Genomic DNA, 23,293 nt, shown 5'->3' with positions numbered 1-23,293 from the left:
GGCTTTGTGTCTGGGTAAGGTAAATCGGAAACGTGACCCTGGCAGGCTGCCTCTCCATTGCAGGAGGGTCAGGACAGTAATTAATTTTTTGCGTGGTTTGAATGGACTGGGCTCAAAACCCCAGTGGCTCACAAACTGGAAGGATGCTCCATGCACCCTCCAAGCCTCACAGGAACATTGTTCGGCTGTGGAGCTCCATCCATCTCTTGTACATATGAAGGTGCATTATGGGGTTTCTGGAGCATTTTCGAGAGTGTCCACTTCACCCCTTTCCAAAGGCGACTGGGGACTGGGACATCAAACAGGATGAATTTTAACAGGGAGAAATGTAAAGTACTACACTCGGGCAAAAAAAAAATAAAAAAAATGAAAGGCACAAGTACAGGATGGGTGACACCTGGCTTGAGAGCAGTACATGTGAAAAGGATCTAGGAGTCTTGGTAGACCACAAACTTGACATGAGTCAACAGTGTGATGCAGCAGCTGAAAAAGCCAATGCAATTCTGGGCTGCATCAATAGGAGTATAGCGTCTAGATCAAGGGAAGTAATAGTACCACTGTATTCCGCTCACCTGGAATACTGTGTCCAGTTCTGGGCACCACAGTTCAAGAAGGATACTGACAAGCTGGAAGGTGTCCAGAGGAGGGCAACCAAAATGGTCAAAGGCCTGGAAACGATGCCTTACGAGGAACGGCTTAGGGAGCTGGGTATGTTTAGCCTGGAGAAGAGAAGGTTAAGGGGTGATATGATAGCCATGTTCAAATATATCAAAGGATGTCATATAGAGGAGGGAGAAAGGTTGTTTTCTGCTGCTCCAGAGAAGCGGACACGGGGCAATGGATTCAAACTACAAGAAAGAAGATTCCACCTAAACATTAGGAAGAACTTCCTGACAGTGAGAGCTGTTGGACAGTGGGATTTGCTGCCAAGGAGTGTGGTGGAGTCTCCTTCTTTGGAGGTCTTGAAGCGGAGGCTTGACAGCCATCTGTCAGGAATGCTTTGATGGTGTTTCCTGCTTGGCAGGGGGTTGGACTGGATGGCCCTTGGGGTCTCTTCCAACTCTGGGATTCTATATCTTCACTGTCCTTTACCCTGATTGGCCAAGCACATGAAAGCTGTCATGTAGTCTCTAAAACAGAGATGTAGTTGGACTCCAACTCCCATCATTCCTCAGTCTGGAAGCTGCAGTTAGTGCAGAATGCTGCAGCGCAATTGCTGACAGGACTGAGGCCTTGTCAGCATAGAACCCCTGGACTCTTTTTAGCACCTGCCGAAAACTTTCTTGTTCAGATAAGCCTGTCCAGATGTGCATATTAATCTCTTTTCGTATTTTGACTTTTTGTATGCATTTTTTCCCTTGATTTTATCAATTTATATTTTTGTTATTTGAGGTTTGTTTGCTTTTACACTCAGGAGGTGTGTAAATTTCATGAAACAAATAAATCCCTGATTGATGGCTGCGTGGAGAGGCAGTGCGGTGTAATGGTTAGTGTTGGACTGTGGGCTGAGAGACCAGGATTTGATGATATTGGAATCTAGCCTCCATCAGACGCAGTTGTGGTGGCCAAAATATTTATATACTGATAGATCTATTCCAGATTTATTCCAGTTATTAATGCTGACTTGGCAAAGCAGACATCAGACAACACAGTGTTTGTCATTTTACAAAAAAACAAAACAAAACAAGGGTATATTACCAGAAGAGGAATCATTGTTTAATTACTCTGTCTTCCAAATGGCTTTGTACCAAAACCATCAACTGCAGTGCAAAGACATGAAAGAAGTTCTGCATTTGGGTTACTTTGGAATCCCCACAACAAGTATTACAAAGTTTGGTGTTGGGGCTATGCTGAATTTCTGCATAACTGTGCCCCTGGGGGGAATCAGCCGCTACAAATCGGAGAAAGGATTGGTGTTCCTGTGCTCAGGTCTTGCTTGAGAGTTTCCCATATGCATCTGGTTGGCCACTGTGAAAACAGGATGCTGAACTAGATGGGCCATTGGCCTCATCCAGCAGACTCTGCTTATGTAGTGACAGAAGCCTAGTTGTTGTTGTTTAGTCGTTTAGTCGTGTCCGACTCTTCATGACCACATGGACCAGAGCATGCCAGGCACTCCTGTCTTCCACTTCCACTTATAGCTTAGGGCCCCACTCTCTTGCCCCCCCCCAAAAAAATATGCTTCTTCCTAATTGTATTTCACTATTAAAATTCTTCTTCTTAATTGAATTTCAGTTCAAAAATGATTTTGATAAAATACATATTTTGTTATGTGAAAATGGCTTTAGATACCTATTAGCTCCATAAATAACCATATAGCATATATTCAACACACACAAAAGTGATAATTTGTTGTTGATAATGGACAGCTAGACATATAAAGGGCCCCATTACCTTCAGTAGCTTAGGGCCTCATCAAACCTATATCCGGCCCTGATCCTGTGGGAGAAAGTTCCACAGTTTAACCACGGGCTATGCGTGAAGAGCGATTGCTGTGGTCTGTCTTGCTCTCTGGAATGTAGCCACGAGGAAGTGAAGCTCTTGGAGGAAAACCTGGTGGATTGTGGCTCAGAGATTTGAAAGGTGGAGCATCTGCTGTTCTTGCAGAATCTCAGCCTCCATCCCCAGCATCTCCAGTAAGGAGTAGGGGATGGTCCTTCCCAAAAACCCACAGAGCACCTGCTAGCCACTGTAGATAACACTGAGCTATATGCTGCTGGAGGAGACTCTTGAGAGTCCTATGGACTGCAAGAAGATCAAACCTATCCATTCTTAAAGAAATCAGCCCTGAGTGCTCACTAGAAGGACAGATCCTGAAGTTGAGGCTCCAAGACTTTGGCCACCTCATGAGAAGAGAAGACTCCCTGGAAAAGACCCTGATGTTGGGAAAGATGGAGGGCACAAGGAGAAGGGGCCGACAGAGGATGAGATGGTAGGACAGTGTTCTCGAAGCGACTGGCATGAGTTTGGCCAAACTGCGAGAGGCAGTGAAGGATAGGCGTGCCTGGCGTGCCCTGGTCCATGGGGTCACGAAGAGTCGGACACGACTGAACGACTGAACAACAACAAGAGGGACCCAATGGCCTGAGGACAGCTTCCTCTCCTTTTATGGCACAGGAATTCCCCACATCAGAACCGATATGGGCCCCTCAATACAGTGGTACCTCAGGTTACAGATGCTTCAGGTTACAGACCCTGCTACAGGTTACAGACCCCGCTAACCCAGAAATAGTACCTCAGGTTAAGAGCTTTGCCGCAGGATGAGAACAGAAATCACGCGGCAGCGGGAGGCCCCATTAGCTAAAGTGGTGCTTCTGGTTAAGAACAGTTTCAGGTTAAGAACGGACCTCCGGAACGAATTAAGTTCTTAACCCGAGGTACCACTGTACTGTCATGAGTCAATGTAAGGGAAGTGACCTTTCAGGAGATATGGTGATAGCAGCACTTATTTGCATCAGTTACAGGCTTGTTGCAGGAAATGTGCAGAGCGTCATAGAGTTGTGGAGTTGGAAGGGTCCCAAACGGTCATCTAGACCAACCCCCTGCAATGTATGCGACGCACACTCTGAAATGCACACTTCTCTGAATTGCACGGTGCGGTTCTCCAGCCAAGGAATGTGTAAGAAAATGGATATACTAGAGTAAATGTCTCTCTCTGTGTGTATAGAAATATGTTCTATTAGGGTAAATTGCTTTGCAAAAAAAAAAAAAAAAAGTGGGTCTATTAGCCAAAGCTGCCTAGAAAATGTATTTATCAGCAGAAATTCTCATTGTAATGCTGATGAATTTTCATGAGGATTTATAAAAGTAATAATTTCCAAGTTGCTGCAGGAATGTGAAGGACTGGGTTTAAGAAGGGCGGGCGGGTGGAGGAATGGGAGATTGGGAGAAACTGAAATTAACGGATCTGTCTCTGGTCTCTAGGATAAGCCAGCAACACACTTTCTTTGTTTTTACTGGGAGGATGAAGCTGGAGTTGGGGAAACAAGATTGTTGGGGTCGGACTAGATGACCCCTGGGGGTCATCTTCAATTCTTTGATTCTGTGCTGGAGGAAAGGCAGATAAAATCCCTGCTCTTTCCCCCTTCATCCAGCAGGGGTCACGTTTGCTTAGTTTTGGCACGGAAGGTTTTGTGGACTTTCTGTTCTCTGAGAAAGGGAAGCATGGAAGAAACTGGGTCCACTTCTTGGGATTGTGCCTGCTCCAGAGATCCCGCTGTGCGCATCTTAAGTTCGATAATTGTATAATTAATGGAAGCAGCGAAAAGGGAGAGAGGATCAGTTGGTGCTGGAAGGTGGAGAGTGACTTGCAATGGGAAGAATGGTCTCCTCCAACAGACCCCCGGCTGCTTGAAGGTGTATCTAATTCAAACTGACGGCATGCCTCCCCCATTGCACAGACAGAAGAGAGGAATCTGCATCTGCATTTATTATCAGCTCTTCATAAAATATATATTGCACAATAAAGGCCAAGCGGGTAATGCAAAGCATCTTTCAGGCTGGCTGCAGCTGGCCATAACTCGCAGGTTAAATATACTGCTTTGTTTGGGATTTATAAACCACAAGTCTCGTAAGGAGAGGAACCAGAACTTGCGAGGGGATCAGCGAATTCGACCCCAACCCATCTTCAGAACTGCAGTTTAGGGAACAGCCAGGGCCCTAAACCCCACAAGGAGCCACCAGGAGGCTCGTGGAGTCGTACAGTTGGAAGGGACCCCCAAAGGTCATCCATCCCAGCCCCCTGCAGTGCGTGAATCACAGCTAAAGCATCCCTGACAGGCTCCCTGCTGAAAAGGGCTGTGTGCTTGGGGCAGGTGATGTACTGGAAACTGAACAGCTGAGACAGTTGTGTAATGGAGCTTGCGGCTGGACCTACATAAGAAGCTAAGAAGTTCCTGCAGGATGAGGCCAGTGGCTCACCTAATCCAACAACCTTTTCTCCCAGGGGCCAACCAGATGCCCCCAGTGCGAAACCTGCAAGCAGAACATGAGCACAAGAGCGCTCCTCCCCCCTCCTGTGGTCACCACTAACTGATATTCAGAAGCATTGCTGCCTCCAACCCTGGAAGCAGAGCAGAACTATGTGAATTTCCGACGTAGAGAACAGGATATTGGACTTGATGGGCCACTGGTCTGATCCAGCACACTCCTCTTGCGATCTTGTGCTCTTAGTGGTGATCCCAAAAGGAGCAAAATCTTGAGCAAAAATGTCCTCCCCACAGAAGGCCACCTGTGATCACCTTCTGATTCCTACTGCAGTTTGATGTGACTGGATGCATCAAAACTCTTTTTGGAAATGAAACATTCTGCAGACCGGTTAGGTATTATTCAAAACTCTACTTGCAGAACTTTCTTCAAAATGATGCAGAAACATCAATTGATGCATCCAAACAGTTCCATAGGACATATGCCAGTCCGAGGCATAAACTCAGCATCTTCCAACATATGAACTAACTCCAACAGCCCTAGAAGCAGAGGTCTGTCTCTCCCCACAACCTGCATTCCAGCTTGAGGCTGTTTTCCTGGAGAGCCACCTTTTTTTCCACGGAGTCTGAGAACAAAGACTCCAGCCACCTGCTTTCCAGGATGGCGGATTTGCAATTCAACACCTCTCATGTGATCTAAGGTTAAACACTCACGCGTTGGCTAGCAGAAAACAACAAGCATTAATTATCAACTCAGTTAAAGCTCAGAGTCCCTTAGAGTTAAACCTTTTCACCCATACCACTGGCATTCCCATTTCAGTGAATATTAAACAATTATGCTTAACAATTGCTTCATTGCAGGGGGAGGGGGACAAGTTGACCTTTGGGACCTCCCTTCCAACTCTACAGCCCTTTTTATTTTCTTTATTTTCTTGGTTGTTGTTGTTGTTTAAAAACACAAACCACCCCCAATTACCACCACCCAGTTCTATGATATGATGATGATGCTCCGATCTCTTCCTCCGAGAATGTGGATGAATGCAAAAATGCTCTTTCTTCCCCGAGCCATTTAAGAAAGGGAAGCGTAAACAGTTGTGTCTGCTTTCCCTGCCTCGAATTCTTTGCCAAATTGGTAATTATGAGAACGAGGCTTTGAGACTTGACGCGCCTGATCTTTCTGGGGGAGAGGAAATGCTTCCCCGCCATCTGCCGGAGCGCCGTTCCCCAGTTCATTTCCTCCACCGCACCCTGTCAGACTAATCGCTGCGTCTCCCTGTCTCTCTCTCTCTCTCTCTGTGTATTTATGGAAAACGCAGAGAGTGCTAAACGAACACACGACATATCCATTAAGGCCTTTGGGATGTGGCCGGGGTTTCTGGAGTCCCGGTCTGCACAGGAAGGCTGTAGCTCCGTGGCAGAACATCTGCTTTGAATGCAGAAGGTCCCGGCGGCATCTCCTCGTACGGCTGAGAGTATCCCCTGCCCCAACCCCCTGGAGGAATGCTGCCAGTCAGTGCAATATATACTGAGCAAGATGGACCAATGGTCTGGCTCATTATAAGGCACTTTCCTACGTCCCCGAGAGGCTTACATTTCTTGCGTCAAAACTGGGAGCTGGGTCGCGATAAGCCGGTTGAGACAGTGCGGTGTAGTGGTTAATGCATCCGACTCGTTTCAAAGCCTGAACCGGTTTCTGCCTCTCGGACTCCCATGCTTCACAGAGTTGCTGCGAAGAGAAATGGAGGAGGGAAGGGAACCAAGCACATCATTTTTCAGCTCTGTGGCGTAAAGGTGGAATATAAACGATAGCAATAATTAAATTGTTAAGCGCTAAAGGGGCATAATGGCTGTGGGGTGGATGAGAGCTGCACAGACTCAAACCTCATCTTAGTAAGCGGAAGTGGTCTCAGACCAGCTGCCCATTCCGAGCCTCGGTTTCCCTTCTGCAATATTTGTTTTGTTGTATTACAATACTTGTAACCCACCCTAGATCAAAGGGACCTCTGTGTGGGGTTCATCAATGCAATTAAAACAGTTGTTCTGTTAATAAAATAAAGCACAGAGCAGCTGCTTCCATTATTAATGGGCTCCCACAGAAGGCGATGGGCGCCCTTCACTGGAGTTTTTTCTACAGAGGGATTATTTAGCCGTGATTCCTGCATTGCAGTGGGTTGGACTAGATGACCCTTGGGGGTCCCTTCCAACTCTACAATTCTGCAAGCCTCTGAATCCAAGCCTCTTTGAGCTTTGTAGGTCACCTCCCACCCCGCAAATTGAGACTCGACACATATCGAGATCCCCCCATGGGATAAGAATACCGAGCTCCCTTGTAGCAATAAGTCCTACATACATATTTGTACGTAATGCGCACATCGGAAGCTGCTCGCTGCATTTCAGTGCAGAAACCTGCAAGCAATCCTGTTTCCTCAGAGGGAAAAAACCCCTAGATAGTGCAAATGGAGCATATTGTTCTGCACATGTGTATTTATTTTCGAAGAAGAAAAAATGCAATTGGATACTGTATTCAGTATTCACTGGTCCCATCACCTCCTGGCAAATAGAAGGGGAAGAAATGGAGGCAGTGAGAGATTTCGCTTTCTTGGGTTCCATGATCACTGCAGATGGTGACAGCAGTCACGAAATTAGAAGACGCCTGCTTATTGGCAGGAAAGCAATGACAAACCTAGACAGCATCTTAAAAAGCAAAGACATCACCTTGCCGACAAAGGTCCGTATAGTTAAAGCTATGGTTTTCCCAGCAGTGATGTATGGAAGTGAGAGCTGGACCATAAAGAAGACTGATCGCCGAAGAATTGATGCTTTTGAATTATGGTGCTGGAGGAGACTCTTGAGAGTCCCATGGACTGCAAGAAGATCAAACCTATCCATTCTCAAAGAAATCAGCCCTGAGTGCTCACTAGAAGGACAGATCCTGAAGTTGAGGCTCCAGTACTTTGGCCACCTCATGAGAAGAGAAGACTCCCTGGAAAAGACCCTGATGTTGGGAAAGATGGAGGGCACAAGGAGAAGGGGACGACAGAGGATGAGATGGTTGGACAGTGTTCTCGAAGCTACTAACATGAGTTTGGCCAAACTGCGAGAGGCAGTGAAGGATAGGCGTGCCTGGCGTGCTCTGGTCCATGGGGTCACGAAGAGTCGGACACGACTGAACGACTGAACAACAACAACAACATTCAGTTTGAAGAAAGGGACTTTGCACCAGAACTCTGCCAAAGTGTTAAGTTCAAAGCTTTCAGGTTTGCTGGGTTTTACTGGCTCTGCTTTTGGAAGGCAAACTCTCTCTCTCTCTCTCTCACACACACACACACACACACACACTTACACTCAGAGCCGGTTGATCAGGCCCATCTAGTCCCGTTCTCACAGGGGCCAAGCAGTAGACTCTTCTGGGAAACCGATGAGCAGCATTCAGGCGTAAGAGAAACTCTCCCCTCCTCTGTTGTTGTTGTTGTTGTTGTTGTTCAGTCGTTCAGTCGTGTCCGACTCTTCATGACCCCATGGACCAGAGCACTCCAGGCACTCCTGTCTTCCACTGCCTCCTGCAGTTTGGCCAAACTCATGCCAGTCACTTTGAGAACACTGTCCAACCATCTCATCCTCTGTCGTCCCCTTCTCCTTGTGCCCTCCATCTCCCCTCCTCTGGTTTCCAGCAAATGGTGTTGCTGCCTCTGGAGGGAGAACCCAGCCATTGGGGCTAGCAGCCATCAATACGCTTCCATTGATTTGCCTCATTCACTTTTGAAGCCAGAGAGGTTGGTGGCCACCCCTCCTGTGGGAGAGAGTTCCAGAGTTTAACGCTGCACTGCATGAATAAGTCCTTCCTTTGCTCTGCCCTGAATCTTCCACATTCTGCTTCATTGGAAGTCGTCTTCTTTCTTTGGCGATCCCTCGTAGCCGAGTAAGATTGTCTTCCATGAGCACGGTTTTAACAATGAGTCCGTAAGTGACGGCGGAGGCCAATTCTGGATCCACACGTCCTTCCACAGTGGGGACATTGGTTTCCAGGCGGGAGTTGATCCCGGTGAGGGTTTGCCAAGCGTGCCTTCCTCTTAGTACGTTTCTCCCTTGTGTCCTGAGTTCAAGTGTCTTAAAGTCCATGACACCTTTGGTCAAGGCTGTTCTTCAATTGGAGCGCTCGCAGGCCAGTGTTTCCCAGTTGTCGGTGTTTATACTACATTTTTTAAGATTTAAGAGAGTCTTTGAACCTCTTTTGTTGACCACCAGCATTACGCTTCCCATTTTTAAGTTCAGAATAGAGTTGTTGCTTTGGACAACTTGGCAGGGGGTTGGACTGGATGGCCCTTGTGGTCTCTTCCAACTCTAGGATTCTATGAACTTTGGACGATAATCAGGCATCCGCACAACATGACCAGTCCAACAAAGTTGGTGTTGGAGAATCATTGCAGCAATGATTTATTGGAAGCCCACAATTTCCATCTCTCTCTCTCTCCTCCTCCTCCTCCTCCTCCTCCTCCTCCTCCTCCTCCTCCTCCTCCTCCTCCTCCTCCTCTCACACACTTGTGTTTCTTTGAGTTCAGCACCGCAATCTCTGTTCCGTATTGATCCTCCTGCTCACGGGCAGGCGGAACCTCTTTGAACTCGAGAGATCCTGCGCTTTCCTTGCCTGCTCTTTGGAGGCGCCAAGCCCGCAGTCGATAAGAAATGCCGTGGAGATGGAAGCTTCTCTGTGAGCGGAATTTTAACTGAAATTCTCCTGCCTGGGCTGACAAGCGCCCCAGAGCATCTCCTTTCAAGGCAGAGCCCAGCTCTGTCGGGAATCGCAACCTAAAACGGACTGTGAGGAGTTCCATTTCTTGTGGAAGAGAATACCCTACACTCCACTAATATTGATACATTTCACAATGCAGGGCAATGTTGCTCTGAGCTCAAATGTGTATAAAGGACTCGTTCAGACATTTATTGTCCATTGATTTATTTATTCAGAGGCCACTTGTATCCCCCTCTTTGCTCCGGAGGGCTCCTGGAGCAGCTTACGTGTCAAGGGAAGCAACAAAGTCCTTGCCCTCAGTCTAAAATGACACGGCACAAAAGGGAACAGGGATGGGGAGGGAAGAGGAAAACAAGCGAGCTGAGGCACCAAGCATTAAGATCAGCAAATAACACCCACTCCGTTTTAGGATCAGGATTGTAGAGTTGGAAGGGACCCTGAGGGTCATGTAGCCCAACCCCCCTGCAATGCAGCCTTTCTTTATGATGTCTTTTGTGTTCTTATTTTGCATCGTTATGCTGCGATCCGCCCTGTGGCCTTTGGATGAAGGGCAGGATAAAAATTAAATAAATAAATAAAATGTGGCACGCACTCCGTAGTGAAATGCAAGAGTCCCCATCTATCTTGGCATTCTGGAAGACGCATCTGTTTACACCGGCACACCTTCCATCGTTCAACTTGAGCCTCTTGTTTTAAATTGCTGTGGTGTGTTTTTAAATGGGATTGCTTTACTGTGCATTTCATTTATGAATGTATTTTATAGTCTGAACTTCATCTGTTAGAAAAACTCATGGCGCTGGCTACCGATTAGTTTCCGGTCCAAATTCAAAGGGCTGGTTTTGACCTATAAAGCCTTAAACGGGTCAGTACCACGATATCTCAAGGACCGCCTCTTTCCATCTGAACCTACCTGGACCCTGTGATCATCCTCTGAAGCCCTTCTTCGCTTGCCTCCTCATTGAGAGGTCCGAAGGGTGGCAACACGAGAGCGGGGCCTTCTCTGCAGTGGCTCCCCGTCTGTGCAATGCTCTCCCGAAGGGAGGCTCTCCTGGTGCCTTCATTATACACCTTTGGGCGCCAGGCAAAAAACGTTCCTTTTCAACCAGGCCTTTGGCTGACCTGATAGACATCCCATACCCTTCTAAAATGTGGTCCTTTGGGAGGGGAGGGGTATAACTGGGTTATTGCTTTAATTTTTATTTTATATACTGTGATCTTTTTGTGTGAACCACCCTGAAACCTCCGGGTATAGGAAGGTATATAAATTCAATAAATAAAATTAATAATAATAATAATAATAATAATAATAATAATAATAATAATAGGTTATTGGTGGCTCCTAGCCACTAGGATTCAGAGGCACCAATGTTTCTGAATCCTAGTGGCTCGAGATCCCAGGAGGGGAGAGGGCTCTGGTGCGCGGATCCTACTTGCCTGCAGGTATTGAGTTGACCGCTGTGAGAACAGGCTGCTGGACTAGATGGGCCATTGGCCTGATCCACATGCCTCCTCTTCTTCCGTTCTTAAGATGCATGATCTAGAGAGGGGCCAGCAACCTTTCTCAGCAGGGGGCCAGTCCACTGTCCCTCAGACCTTCTGGGGGGCCAGACTATATTTTAGGGGGGGGGGGGGAATGAACAAATTCCTATGCCCCACAAATAACCCAGAGATGCATTTTAAATAAAAGGACACCTTCTACTCATGTAAAAACACACTGATTCCTGGACCATCCGTGGGCCAGATTTAGAAGGCGATTAGGCCGGATCTGGCCCCCGGGCCTTAGTTTGCCCACCCATGATCTCAGGGGCATAGCAAGGGGGGCATAAGGGGCAGACTGCCCCGGGTACCACCCGGGGGTGACACTCCAGGGCAGAGCCCCGCCCCCACGGTTGGTGCCTCCAAACCCTTGCTCGGCCGGCGCTTTTTTTGGCGCTGGTTGGCCTGCGGAGCCGCGGCATGGAGGCAAGGGGCGGGCCAGCAAGGAGGGCGCCCTTCCTCGCTGGCTCGACCCTCACCTCCATGCCGCAGCTCCGCCCAGGGAGCCCAGCGCTGAAAAAAGCTGCTGAAAAGGGGGAAATGGGAAGCAAAGCAGGCGCGTTCAAGCGCTTGCTTTGCTTCCCCTTTTCCCCCTTTCAGCAGCTTTTTTCGGTGGGAGGGGCAGGCCAGCGAGGGGGAGGCGTCACGCTTGTCGCTGGCATGATGCCCCCTCCTCGCTGGCCCACCCCTCACCTCCATGCTGCATCCACGTGCATCGTGACGTCACAATGCACGCATCGTGCCCCGCCCCCGGGGGGTGCCTCTGCGCCACTGCCCCAGGCAGCGAAGAGGCTTACTCCACCGCTGCATGATCTAACAGGGGTCAGCAACCTTTTTCAGCCGTGGGCTCGTCCACCGCCCCTCAGACCTTGTGGGGGGCCAGACTATATTTTTTTTTTGGGGGGGGAAATGAACGAATTCCTATGCCCCACAAATAACCCAGAGATGCATTTTAAATAAAAGTACACATTCTACTCATGTTAAAACTAGAAGCATGACTAGAAGCATGATGCGCACACACTGTTTTCTTTCTGCTTTGACATCGCCTCCTCTCGCCTGACCCTCGTTCCTCTCTTCCCCGCAGGCAAAGCCTATGCCCCGGAGTTCTACTACGACACCTACAACCCGCTGTGGCAGAATCGGGCCCGCGTCTACGCCTACAGCCTCGAGTGGACTCAGATGAACCCGGACGCTGTGGACCGCATCCTCACGTACCACCTGGGCATCCGGCAGGTGAGAGGCTCAGGTGCTTCTTCCGAAGCAGGGCAAGGTGCCTTTCCCCCAACTCCAATCTCATCTCCTGTTTCAACTCGCTTTTTGTCTCTGTCAATTAGAAGTTGGGGGGGGGCCACGCGCAATTTACAAAAGAGGGTTTTCGATGTACAAAATGAATTTGTACCTCTCTAGGATGCAGAGCTGAACAGGAAGATGAAAGACGCAGTCCCGGTTCAGGCTGGAGGGCTGCAGGAATCTCAGCAACAAAAAAAAAGAGGAAAGATGTTTTGCAGTGGAGACAGACACCTGCAGTGTCATCACAATCTGCTGCACGAGCTTCATGTTGTGTTTTTGTTTTTTTCCTGGTTGTCGAGGTTGTCGAGGGAAAGGCAGGAGAGGCACAGAACTCTTTACATGGAGCCCAACATATTTCAAATGCAACTCTTTTGGCTACAAAGATGGAGAGCTGGTTGTGCCTGAATCTGGTGGTGCAGTTTTCTGACCAAACGACAAGCATACATGTTAGATCGTTCAGTGGTTGCTCATGAGTAACGCGCCAGGCGGACAACTTCTAAAAACTAAGTTCTTTATTGTGAAAGCTATTTTGTTGTTGTTGTTGTTGTTCAGTCGTTCAGTCGTGTCCGACTCTTCGTGACCCCATGGACCAGAGCACGCCAGGCACGCCTATCCTTCACTGCCTCTCGCAGTTTGGCCAAACTCATGTTAGTAGCTTCGAGAACACTGTCCAACCATCTCATTCTCTGTCGTCCCCTTCTCCTTGTGCCCTCCATCTTTCCCAACATCAGGGTCTTTTCTAGGGAGTCTTCTCTTCTCATGAGGTGGCCAAAGTACTGGAGCCTCAACTTCAGGATCTGTCCTTCTAGTGAGTACTCAGGGCTGATTTCTTTGAGAATGGATAGGTTTGATCTTCTTGCAGTCCATGGGACTCTCAAGAGTCTCCTCCAGCACCATAATTCAAAAGTATCTATTCTACGGCGATCAGCCTTCTTGATGGTCCAGCTCTCACTTCCGTACATTACTACTGGGAAAACCATAGCTTTAACTATACGGACCTTTGTCGGCAAGGTGATGTCTTTGCTTTTTAAGATGCTGTCTAGGTTTGTCATTGCTTTTCTCCCAAGAAGCAGGCGTCTTCTAATTTCGTGACTGCTGTCACCATCTGCAGTGATCATGGAACCCAAGAAAGTGAAATCTCTCACTGCCTCCATTTCTTCCCCTTCTATTTGCCAGGAGGTGATGGGACCAGTGGCCATGATCTTAGGTTTTTTTTTATGTTGAGCTATTTACAGTGCAGTAAATGTTCAAACGTCCATCTCAATCCTCAGCAGAGTCCCGGAATGAAGTCTTCCGGTTCTTTGTCCAGCAAAAAAGCCGCGGGATTCTAAACCCCCGTCTCCCTCTCCCACGTCCTTCCTGCATCCGACCCCGGAGTGTGGGAACTTGACCCCTATCTCTGCTTTCCCCACGGTGCTGAGGCTCTCTGACCCCTTCTAAGCCCCGGCACCGCCTTCCTGGCTCCCCCTGCTCTCCCCCGCTTGAGGAATGGTCGCTTCCAGTTGAGGAGGGGGAGGAGGAGCTCGTGAACAACGGACATGGGTCCCTGTATTCTAAATGCTCCTGCGACGCCGGCAGCCACGAGGAGAGTTTTTTTTTCCTGACAATACATTTATTAGAGGAAATGTGTACATACAAATATCCATTTCAGTGAAAATAACATACCCAAACCCATCATTTTAGAGATAAAATTTGCTCTCAGAAATGGGTAGATTTTGGGAAACCACAGAAACAAAACTGTATAGGAGGAGAAATCAGTGCTACAATGCTGGTGCATTTTCATGAGGACTTTAAAAATAATAATCTCAAAGTGGTGTAGAAAACTGAATGGTCTTTAGGAATTAAACCACCCACCCCACTTTGGCGAAAGTTGGCATCCCTCCCTTCTCATCGCATCACTTGGGCAAAGGTCAAAGGTTGTGTGAGGTCCCTCGCAGGTATGTGACATAGGTATGGCTGTTGAGCTGCACATTTATAATCCCACTATGGAATAGCATAAAGGGACGCAGGTGGCGCGTTCGAATCCCCATGACGGGGGGAGCTCCTGTTGCTCGGCCCCTGCTCCAGCCAACCTTGCAGTTTGAAAGCACAAAGTGCAAGTAGATAAATAGGTACCACTCCGGCGGGAAGGTAAACGGCGTTTCCATGCGCTGCTGTGGTTCGCCAGAAGCGGTTTAGTCATGCTGGACACATGACCCGGAAGCTGGATGCCAGCTCCCTCGGCCAATAAAGCGAGATGAGTGCTGCAACCCCAGAGTCGTCCGTGACTGGACCTAATGGTCAGGGGTCCCTTTACCTTATGGAATAGCACATGCATAAGGAGGCTGACTTCTTCTGCAAAGGAACTGGCTGCATTACCTCCAGATTATTTTCCTAAATCAGACCACCAACTCACTGCTGGTCACTGGTGTAGGGCGCTCCCAGGACATCTTGCAAAGCTTGAGTGGTGACTGAGAGCAGGTAAGAAAAAGTCCTTCTTTGCACAGCACAGAGCTAAACTGTGGAACTCTCTCCCACAGGAGGCAGCCATGGCCAAAATCCTCAATGGCTTTAGAAGCAGATTCAGCAAATTAATGGGAGGGGGGGCTATCTCGATGGCTACCATCCACAAATGGCTTCTTCCTCCACAGTTGGAGAAATGGAAACCATGGGATGGGAGAGAGCTCTGGTCCTCATGTTCTGCTTGCGGGCATGTTCTCGATAACTGTGAAAACAGGATGCTGGACTAAATGGGACATTGGCCTGATCCAGAAGGCTATTCTTATACAGTTGTACCTCAACTTATAAATTACTCGACATACGAATTTTTCGACTTACAAATGAAAAAAGTGCCTGCACGCCTACGAATTTTTCGACATCTGAAGGACACCCGTTGGTGGTTTTAGATGGGGTTTACTCAACTTACGAATTTTTCCGAATTTTTCGTTTCCAATGCATTCCTATGGGGAAATCACTTTTTTCGACTTATGAATTTTTCGACCTACAAATGTGCATTCGGAACGGATTAAATTCGTAAGTCGAGGTACCACTGTATAGTGATACAGATCACTCTACATGTAGATATGTTGCTACGGCTGAATGCTACTACTACTTTATCATCATCCTCCCAAAATCATCACCTGTTGCCCCCTTCCACATCAGCTCCAAGGCACTAATGCAGGTCTTTTGAATGATGTCCTGGTAAGGTTTGTATGGATTCTACCTTAGAGCACTTCTTGACGTTGCTCTCAGCTGCAACTGTTAAGCACTGAACTAGGAGCCGTAACATCTGAAAGGGCAACAGGTTGGCAAAGGTGGATCTGCCTTAAGGTACCACTGTATTCTTAAGGCAGATCCACCTTTGCCAACCTGTTGCCCTTTCAGATGTTACAGCTAACATCAGCCTCAGCCAACGCAGCACTGATGGGAGCCGTGACCATAGAATCATGGAACTGTAGAGTTGGGAGGGATCCCAAGGGCCATCTAGTCCAACCCCCTGCAATGCAAGGTTCTCAACTTAAACACCTGTTATTTATTTATTTATTTCATTTTTATGTCACCTTTCACCCGAAGATGTCATACTGGTTCGCAACATAAAATCACGGTACAGAAACCACAAAATACATACAGTGGAACTTCGGTTTTCGAGCATCTCGGGAGCCGAACGTTTCAGTTTTCAAACGCCGAAAACCCAAAAGTAATTGCTTCCGTTTCCGAATGCGTCTCGGAAATTGAGGCGCGTTTCTCAATTTTCTCCATTGAAATTGCAGGCAGCCCTTGGCGCCTCTGTTCCAGAAGTCGAACGGTCTTCCGGAAGAAGATTATGTTCAACAACTGAGGTTCCACTGTTGTAAAATAAGAACAACAACAAACCAAGAACTCCCCCCCCCCACACAACACAGTTAAAATGGAACCAGATGTCAATCAGCCAAATGCCTGGTTTAAGAGAAACATTTCCCCCTGGTGCCTAAAGGTGTATAATGCAGGTGCCTCGTGAACCTCCCTGGGGAGAGCATCTCAGAAACGGGGAGCCACTGCAGAGAAGGCCCCGTTCTTGTGTTGCCACCCTCCGGACCTCTCGTGGAGGAGGCACACAATGAAGGGGCTCAGACAATGATTGTAGGGTCTGGGTCAGTTGATATGGGGAGAGGCAGGCCTTGAGGTATTGCTGTCAGATGGCCCCCCAACCGCTGCTTAAATACCTCCAGAGATGGAGAGACCCCCACCTTCTGAGGGAGTCCATTACATTGCTACACAACTTTTATTTACAGGTAGGTAGCCGTGTTGGTCTGCCGTAGTCGAAACAAAAACAAAAAAATCCTTCCAGTAGCACCTTAAAGACAACTAAGTTTGTTCTTGGTATGAGCTTTCGTGTGCATGCACACTTCTTCAGATACACTGAAACCAGATACACTGGTACAGATACAGTGTATCTGAAGAAGTGTGCATGCACACGAAAGCTCATACCAATAACAAACTTAAAGGTAAAGGGAACCCTGACCGTTAGGTCCAGTCGCGGACGACTCTGGGGTTGCGGCACTCATCTCACTCTATAGGCTGAGGGAGCCGGCATTTGTCCACAGACAGCTTCCGGGTCATGTGGCCAGCATGACTAAGCCGCTTCTGGTGAACCAGAGCAGCGCACGGAAACGCCGTTTACCTTCCTGCCAGAGCGGTACCTACTTATCTACTTGCACTTTGACGTGCTTTCGAACTGCTAGGTGGGCAGGAGCTGGGACCGAGCCACGGGAGCTCACCCCGTCGCGGGGATTTGAACCGCCGACCTTCTGATTGGCAAGCCCTAGGCTCTGTGGTTTAGACCACAGCACCACCCGCATTCCTAAACAAACTTAGTTGGTCTCTAAGATACAACTTTTATTGTCCTTGGTCTCCAACATCAGGAGGGCACCAGATCAGAAAAGGACGATCTAGACTTCGCAGGATAAACCAATGGCAAAGTGAGAAGATTATGGGCAGCCTTTGGCCTCAGTCGAGGACAACGTCCTGATGAGCAGAGAACCAAGACCATTGACTAGTTGCTGACTTTCCCTGTGGATGAGAGGATGCAGAGCGAAGGCTGGCTTTTGTATCCGCCTGCCAGTGTTGTTCTGGAACAATAATTGCATCCTCCTTTATCTGAGGAGTTACATGAGCACTTTGATATTCATTGCGTCCTCACAAGTGCCACCTGCGAGGCGGGTTTGTCTTCAGAAAGGCAAGATGGCGGGACGTGCTCGGCGCTCCCCGGATCGGCTGCTCGAGACACAGGGCCCCCGGGCAAAGCTTACAAGGCGTTATCAAAGAGCACTCGTGGAGATAAGCGGCTTTTGAAAGGGCTGACATGTCTGCGATGGGGAGTTGGCGCGCCTCGGCTTGAGCACGTTTCAGGCAAAGCAACGGGATCTGAGCTGCTTGCCGTTTGGTAGCGAAGCTCAAAGCGTTCCGGAACAGCTCCACTCGGGCCTCGCGCTATTTGCTTTCTTACTAAATAAGGAATGTGCGACTGTGCCAAGAGGGGAAGGAAATCTGAGACGGTTCTGCCAGCTCGCACTTCAGAACATTTGAAGAATGCTTGTGGGTCAGGCTTGTCGTCTGGCATCCTGTTCTCACAGGGGCCAAATAACCAGAAGAATCCAGATAGACTGCCTCAGGACCTGGAGGCTCCATAATAAAATAAGAGGAGCCTGTTGCACCAGCCCTGTGGCCCTTCCAGTCCAGCATCCTGTTCTCACAGTGACCAACCTGTGGGTGCCTGCGGGGAACCAGCAAGAAGAATTCAAGCACAAGAGCAGCTCTCACCCTCCTGCAGTTTCCAGCAGCTGGTCTTCAGAAGCATTGCTGCTTCTGGCTGCGAAGGCAGAGAAGAGCCATCCTGGATAGTAGCCATCAATAGCTCTCTCCTCCTCCATGAATTGGTCCAATCCTCTTTTACAATCATCCAAATTGATCGTCATCTCTGCCTCCTGTGGGAGGGAGTTCCACAGTTTACCTCTGCACTGTGTGAAGAAGTGAATGGTCACAAATGGCCTAGAAATGGGCCCTACCAGAAGAGGCTCAATTCAGTTGATCTATGGGCAGTGAGAGATTTTACTTTCTTGGGTTCTGTGATCACTGCAGATGGTGACAGCAGTCACAAAAATAAAAGACGCCTGCTTCTTGGGAGAAAAGCAATGACAAACCTAGACAGCATCTTAAAAAGCAAAGACATCACCTTGCCGACAAAGGTCCGTATAGTTAAAGCTATGGTTCATGCTGGTTGAGAACCGTAACAATAAATCTATCTATCTAAAGCTATGGTTTTCCCAGTAGTAATGTATGGAAGTGAGAGCTGGACCATAAAGAAGACTGATCGCCGAAGAATGGATGCTTTTGAATTATGGTGCTGGAGGAGACTCTTGAGAGTCCCATGGACTGCAAGAAGATCAAATCTATCCATTCTTAAAGAAATCAGCCCTGAGTGCTCACTAGAAGGACAGATCCTGAAGTTGAGGCTCCAGTACTTTGGCCACCTCATGAGAAGAGAAGACTCCCTAGAAAAGACCCTGATGTTGGGAAAGATGGAGGGCACAAGGAGAAGGGGAACGACAGAGGATGAGATGGTTGGACAGTGTTCTTGAAGCTACCAAGATGAGTCTGACCAAACTGCGGGAGGCAGTGGAAGACAGGAGTGCCTGGCGTGCTCTGGTACAGGGGGTCATGAAGAGTCGGAAACGACTAAACAACAATGGACCGTTCCCTAAAGTTATGGTGACTGGGCCAGGAAGGGGTGCAAAGAACATCCGTTTTCATTCATTTGTGTTCATTTGGTTAATTGGTTCATTCATTCATTACGTGCAAATCCGTAAATGTGCACACTGCAAAACTTCAGTTATGGTGCCACTCTCTGGTTTAGGAAGGATGGATGTTTAGCCTGGAGAAGAGAGCGCTGTGAGGTGAGGTGATTGCCGTCTTCAAAGGTCCAAAGGGATGTCCCACAGAGGATGGAGCAAGCCTGTTTTCTCCTGCTCTGGAACGGAGGACCCACATGACGAGAAAGGGCTTTCCAGCTAAATATTAGGCAAGAACCATTCAACAGTAAAGCGATCTCCCTCGGAAAACAGTGGGCTTGGTACTGGAGGTTTCTAAACAGAGCTTGGCTGGCCACCTGCCATGGATGCTTTAGTTGAGATTCCTGCATTGCAGAGGTTTGGAGTTGAGGCAGGGGCAGAGGAAGCCACTTTGCCACCCGGGGCGGCAAACCCAGGGGCGGAGTCACTCCATAGCGCACATGCGCAATGTTGGTACGTTCCTTCCCGCTCAGGCTGTGAGCGGAGGGGAGGGGCGGGCTTCTCTTGGGCCGCTGACACCCCTTCCTGGCTCGCCTCCGCCCGCAGCCCAAGTGGGAAGGAACGAAGCAAAGCGGGCAGAGGGGAGGGGCAGGGCTTAGTCCGCAGCTCGCCTCCGCCCGCAGCCCAAGCAGCAAAGCTCGCGCCAACGGCTAACCTGCTTGGCGCGTGCTTTGCTATTTCAGGCTCGGGCGGCGGTGAGGGGCGGGTGGCTTTTTCCCGCCATCTGTGGGGCTCGGCTTGGGTGTTGCACTGGGGGGTGGGCCGTCCAGAGTGTCACCCCCTCCAGCCTGGAACACGGGGCTCCCCGCCCCCTTCGCCCCCCTTCCTACACCACTGACTAGAGGACCTTTGGGAATCCCTTCCCAACTCCACAGTTGTATCAATGTATTGTCCTCACCTACCTTGGAACCTTATGGTGAAGGGTGAGTAGGACATCTTTCAAATAAATAGCCACAATCTTTTAAATGTCCAGATGTGCCTTCACTTGGAGCTGCTCTTGGTTATGTGACTCAACTGCAAATGGGGATTTTCACGCGTGTGTTTGTTTGAGGAAGAGAGAGAGAGAGAGAGAGAGAGAGAGAGAGAGAGAGAGAGAGACTCCGTTCTCTTCCTTGATTACTGCCGTGATATCTCCTGGAGCCAGGGTGATAATTAGACGCCTTCTTCCCTGTTAACACCTGCTGAGAATTTGCTTAAGAGTTAGTCTGCCCAGCGATAATGTTCAAGGAATCTCTCAGTGCAAACACATTTGCAAAAGCAAATATCCCTCTTTGACTCAGTTGCGGAACCTGATAAGGAGTGGGAATGAGTATTAAATAATACAGTTTGATCTTTAGGCACACCAGTCTTCCTAGGGTAGCTAGAAGGCGGATCAAATTCTCACCCACACGTTAAAAAGAAAAAGGAGGAAAAAAAGCTCAAGGGACTTTCCTCATCTGTAACTGTAACACTTTAAAAAATCATTCATGGGTCCTGTGACCCCTTTTGCCTCGAGGAAAGGCAGCTATGAGCCACTTCAGTCCTGTGCCTGCTGCCATGGGACTTGACCCCATTAGTTGGGTAGCTTTAAAAGGGGATTGGACAAATTTGTGGAGGAGATACTATGCTTTGCTTCCACGGCAGATGCTTCTGAATACCAGTCTCTGGAAATTGCAAGAGAGGAAAGAGCTCTGGTGCTCAAATTCCGTTTGCAGGTTTCACTTTTGGGCTTCTGGTTGGCCGCTGTGAGAGCAGGATGTTGTGCTAGATGGGCCGTTGGCCTGATCCAGCAAACTCTACTTATGTTCTCATTGAAATCCGTGAGAATTCCTTCCGAGAAGGCATGGTGAGGACTGTGCTGTCGGTTCTAGGTGTGGAAAGAATCTTACACAATTCTTGAAATCCAGATTTTTTTTTAATTGTGTTTTTTATTAAAGATTTTATTGATTTACAAAAATATGTGCAATGTCTCTCTCTCTCTCGTATTTTTACAAATCAGTTCCATTTGTTGAGACATTAGGGAGGAAAGGGGGAAAGAGGTGGACGTGGGGGGCGGGAGATGGAGGGTGACGATGTTTCTATTTTACTTAATGTATGGTGTCAGTGTTGCTTGTGCATGTTCTCTGTTGTTCGCTTGAGTTTCTTTGGTGGTGAGAGGTTGGGGTTGGCCTAGGGTATGGTTGTTCATTTATGGTTGGCTGTGGTGGTCTTTGTTTTCCTGTGTGAATGGGGTGGGTGGGTGTTTTGGATCAGGTTAGCCATATTGATTCGTATGCTGTTGGTGGATTCTTGTCATCGTCTTGTTGGGCTGTGTGTGTGATAAAGTTACAGGTGGGTAGCCGTGTTGGTCTGCCATAGTCAAAACAAAATCGAAAATTCTTTCTAGTAGCACCTTAGAGACCAACTGAGTTTGTTCCTGGTATGAGCGGGCAGAGGGGAGGGGCAGGGCTTAGTCCGCAGCTCGCCTCCGCCCGCAGCCCAAGCAGCAAAGCTCGCGCCAACGGCTAACCTGCTTGGCGCGTGCTTTGCTATTTCAGGCTCGGGCGGCGGTGAGGGGCGGGTGGCTTTTTCCCGCCATCTGTGGGGCTCGGCTTGGGTGTTGCACTGGGGGGTGGGCCGTCCAGAGTGTCACCCCCTCCAGCCTGGAACACGGGGCTCCCCGCCCCCTTCGCCCCCCTTCCTACACCACTGACTAGAGGACCTTTGGGAATCCCTTCCCAACTCCACAGTTGTATCAATGTATTGTCCTCACCTACCTTGGAACCTTATGGTGAAGGGTGAGTAGGACATCTTTCAAATAAATAGCCACAATCTTTTAAATGTCCAGATGTGCCTTCACTTGGAGCTGCTCTTGGTTATGTGACTCAACTGCAAATGGGGATTTTCACGCGTGTGTTTGTTTGAGGAAGAGAGAGAGAGAGAGAGAGAGAGAGAGAGAGAGAGAGAGAGAGAGACTCCGTTCTCTTCCTTCATTACTGCCGTGATATCTCCTGGAGCCAGGGTGATAATTAGACGCCTTCTTCCCTGTTAACACCTGCTGAGAATTTGCTTAAGAGTTAGTCTGCCCAGCGATAATGTTCAAGGAATCTCTCAGTGCAAACACATTTGCAAAAGCAAATATCCCTCTTTGACTCAGTTGCGGAACCTGATAAGGAGTGGGAATGAGTATTAAATAATACAGTTTGATCTTTAGGCACACCAGTCTTCCTAGGGTAGCTAGAAGGCGGATCAAATTCTCACCCACACGTTAAAAAGAAAAAGGAGGAAAAAAAGCTCAAGGGACTTTCCTCATCTGTAACTGTAACACTTTAAAAAATCATTCATGGGTCCTGTGACCCCTTTTGCCTCGAGGAAAGGCAGCTATGAGCCACTTCAGTCCTGTGCCTGCTGCCGTGGGACTTGACCCCATTAGTTGGGTAGCTTTAAAAGGGGATTGGACAAATTTGTGGAGGAGATACTATGCTTTGCTTCCACGGCAGATGCTTCTGAATACCAGTCTCTGGAAATTGCAAGAGAGGAAAGAGCTCTGGTGCTCAAATTCCGTTTGCAGGTTTCACTTTTGGGCTTCTGGTTGGCCGCTGTGAGAGCAGGATGTTGTGCTGGATGGGCCGTTGGCCTGATCCAGCAAACTCTACTTATGTTCTCGTTGAAATCCGTGAGAATTCCTTCTGAGGAGGCATGGTGAGGACTGTGCTGTCGGTTCTAGGTGTGGAAAGAATCTTACACAATTCTTGAAATCCAGATTTTTTAAAAAAAATGTGTTTTTTATTAAAGATTTTATTGATTTACAAAAATATGTGCAATGTCTCTCTCTCGTATTTTTTTCATGCAACATTTTTACAAATCAGTTCCATTTGTTGAGACATTAGGGAGGAAAGGGGGAAAGAGGTGGACGTGGGGGGGGGGGTGCGGGAGATGGAGGGTGACGATGTTTCTATTTTACTTAATGTATGGTGTCAGTGTTGCTTGTGCATGTTCTCTGTTGTTCGCTTGAGTTTCTTTGGTGG

General features: G+C 48.4%; 1 protein-coding gene across 1 annotated transcript in view; it reads left to right on the top strand.

Moving 5' to 3' along the window:
* The window catches only part of MDGA2 (MAM domain containing glycosylphosphatidylinositol anchor 2), a 377,896-nt gene that overhangs the window by 317,855 nt on the left and 36,748 nt on the right, over positions 1-23,293 (top strand). The window contains exon 10 of the mRNA XM_033158260.1: positions 12,296-12,444. Coding sequence (XP_033014151.1) covers positions 12,296-12,444 — 149 coding nt within the window. The remainder of the gene's footprint in view (positions 1-12,295; positions 12,445-23,293) is intronic.

The sequence above is a fragment of the Lacerta agilis genome, chromosome 1 (genome assembly GCF_009819535.1).
Source record: "Lacerta agilis isolate rLacAgi1 chromosome 1, rLacAgi1.pri, whole genome shotgun sequence".
Classification (NCBI taxonomy): Eukaryota; Metazoa; Chordata; class Lepidosauria; order Squamata; family Lacertidae; genus Lacerta; species Lacerta agilis.
Note: the sequence above shows the minus strand (reverse complement) of the source record. Positions and strands in the feature narration are given on the sequence as shown.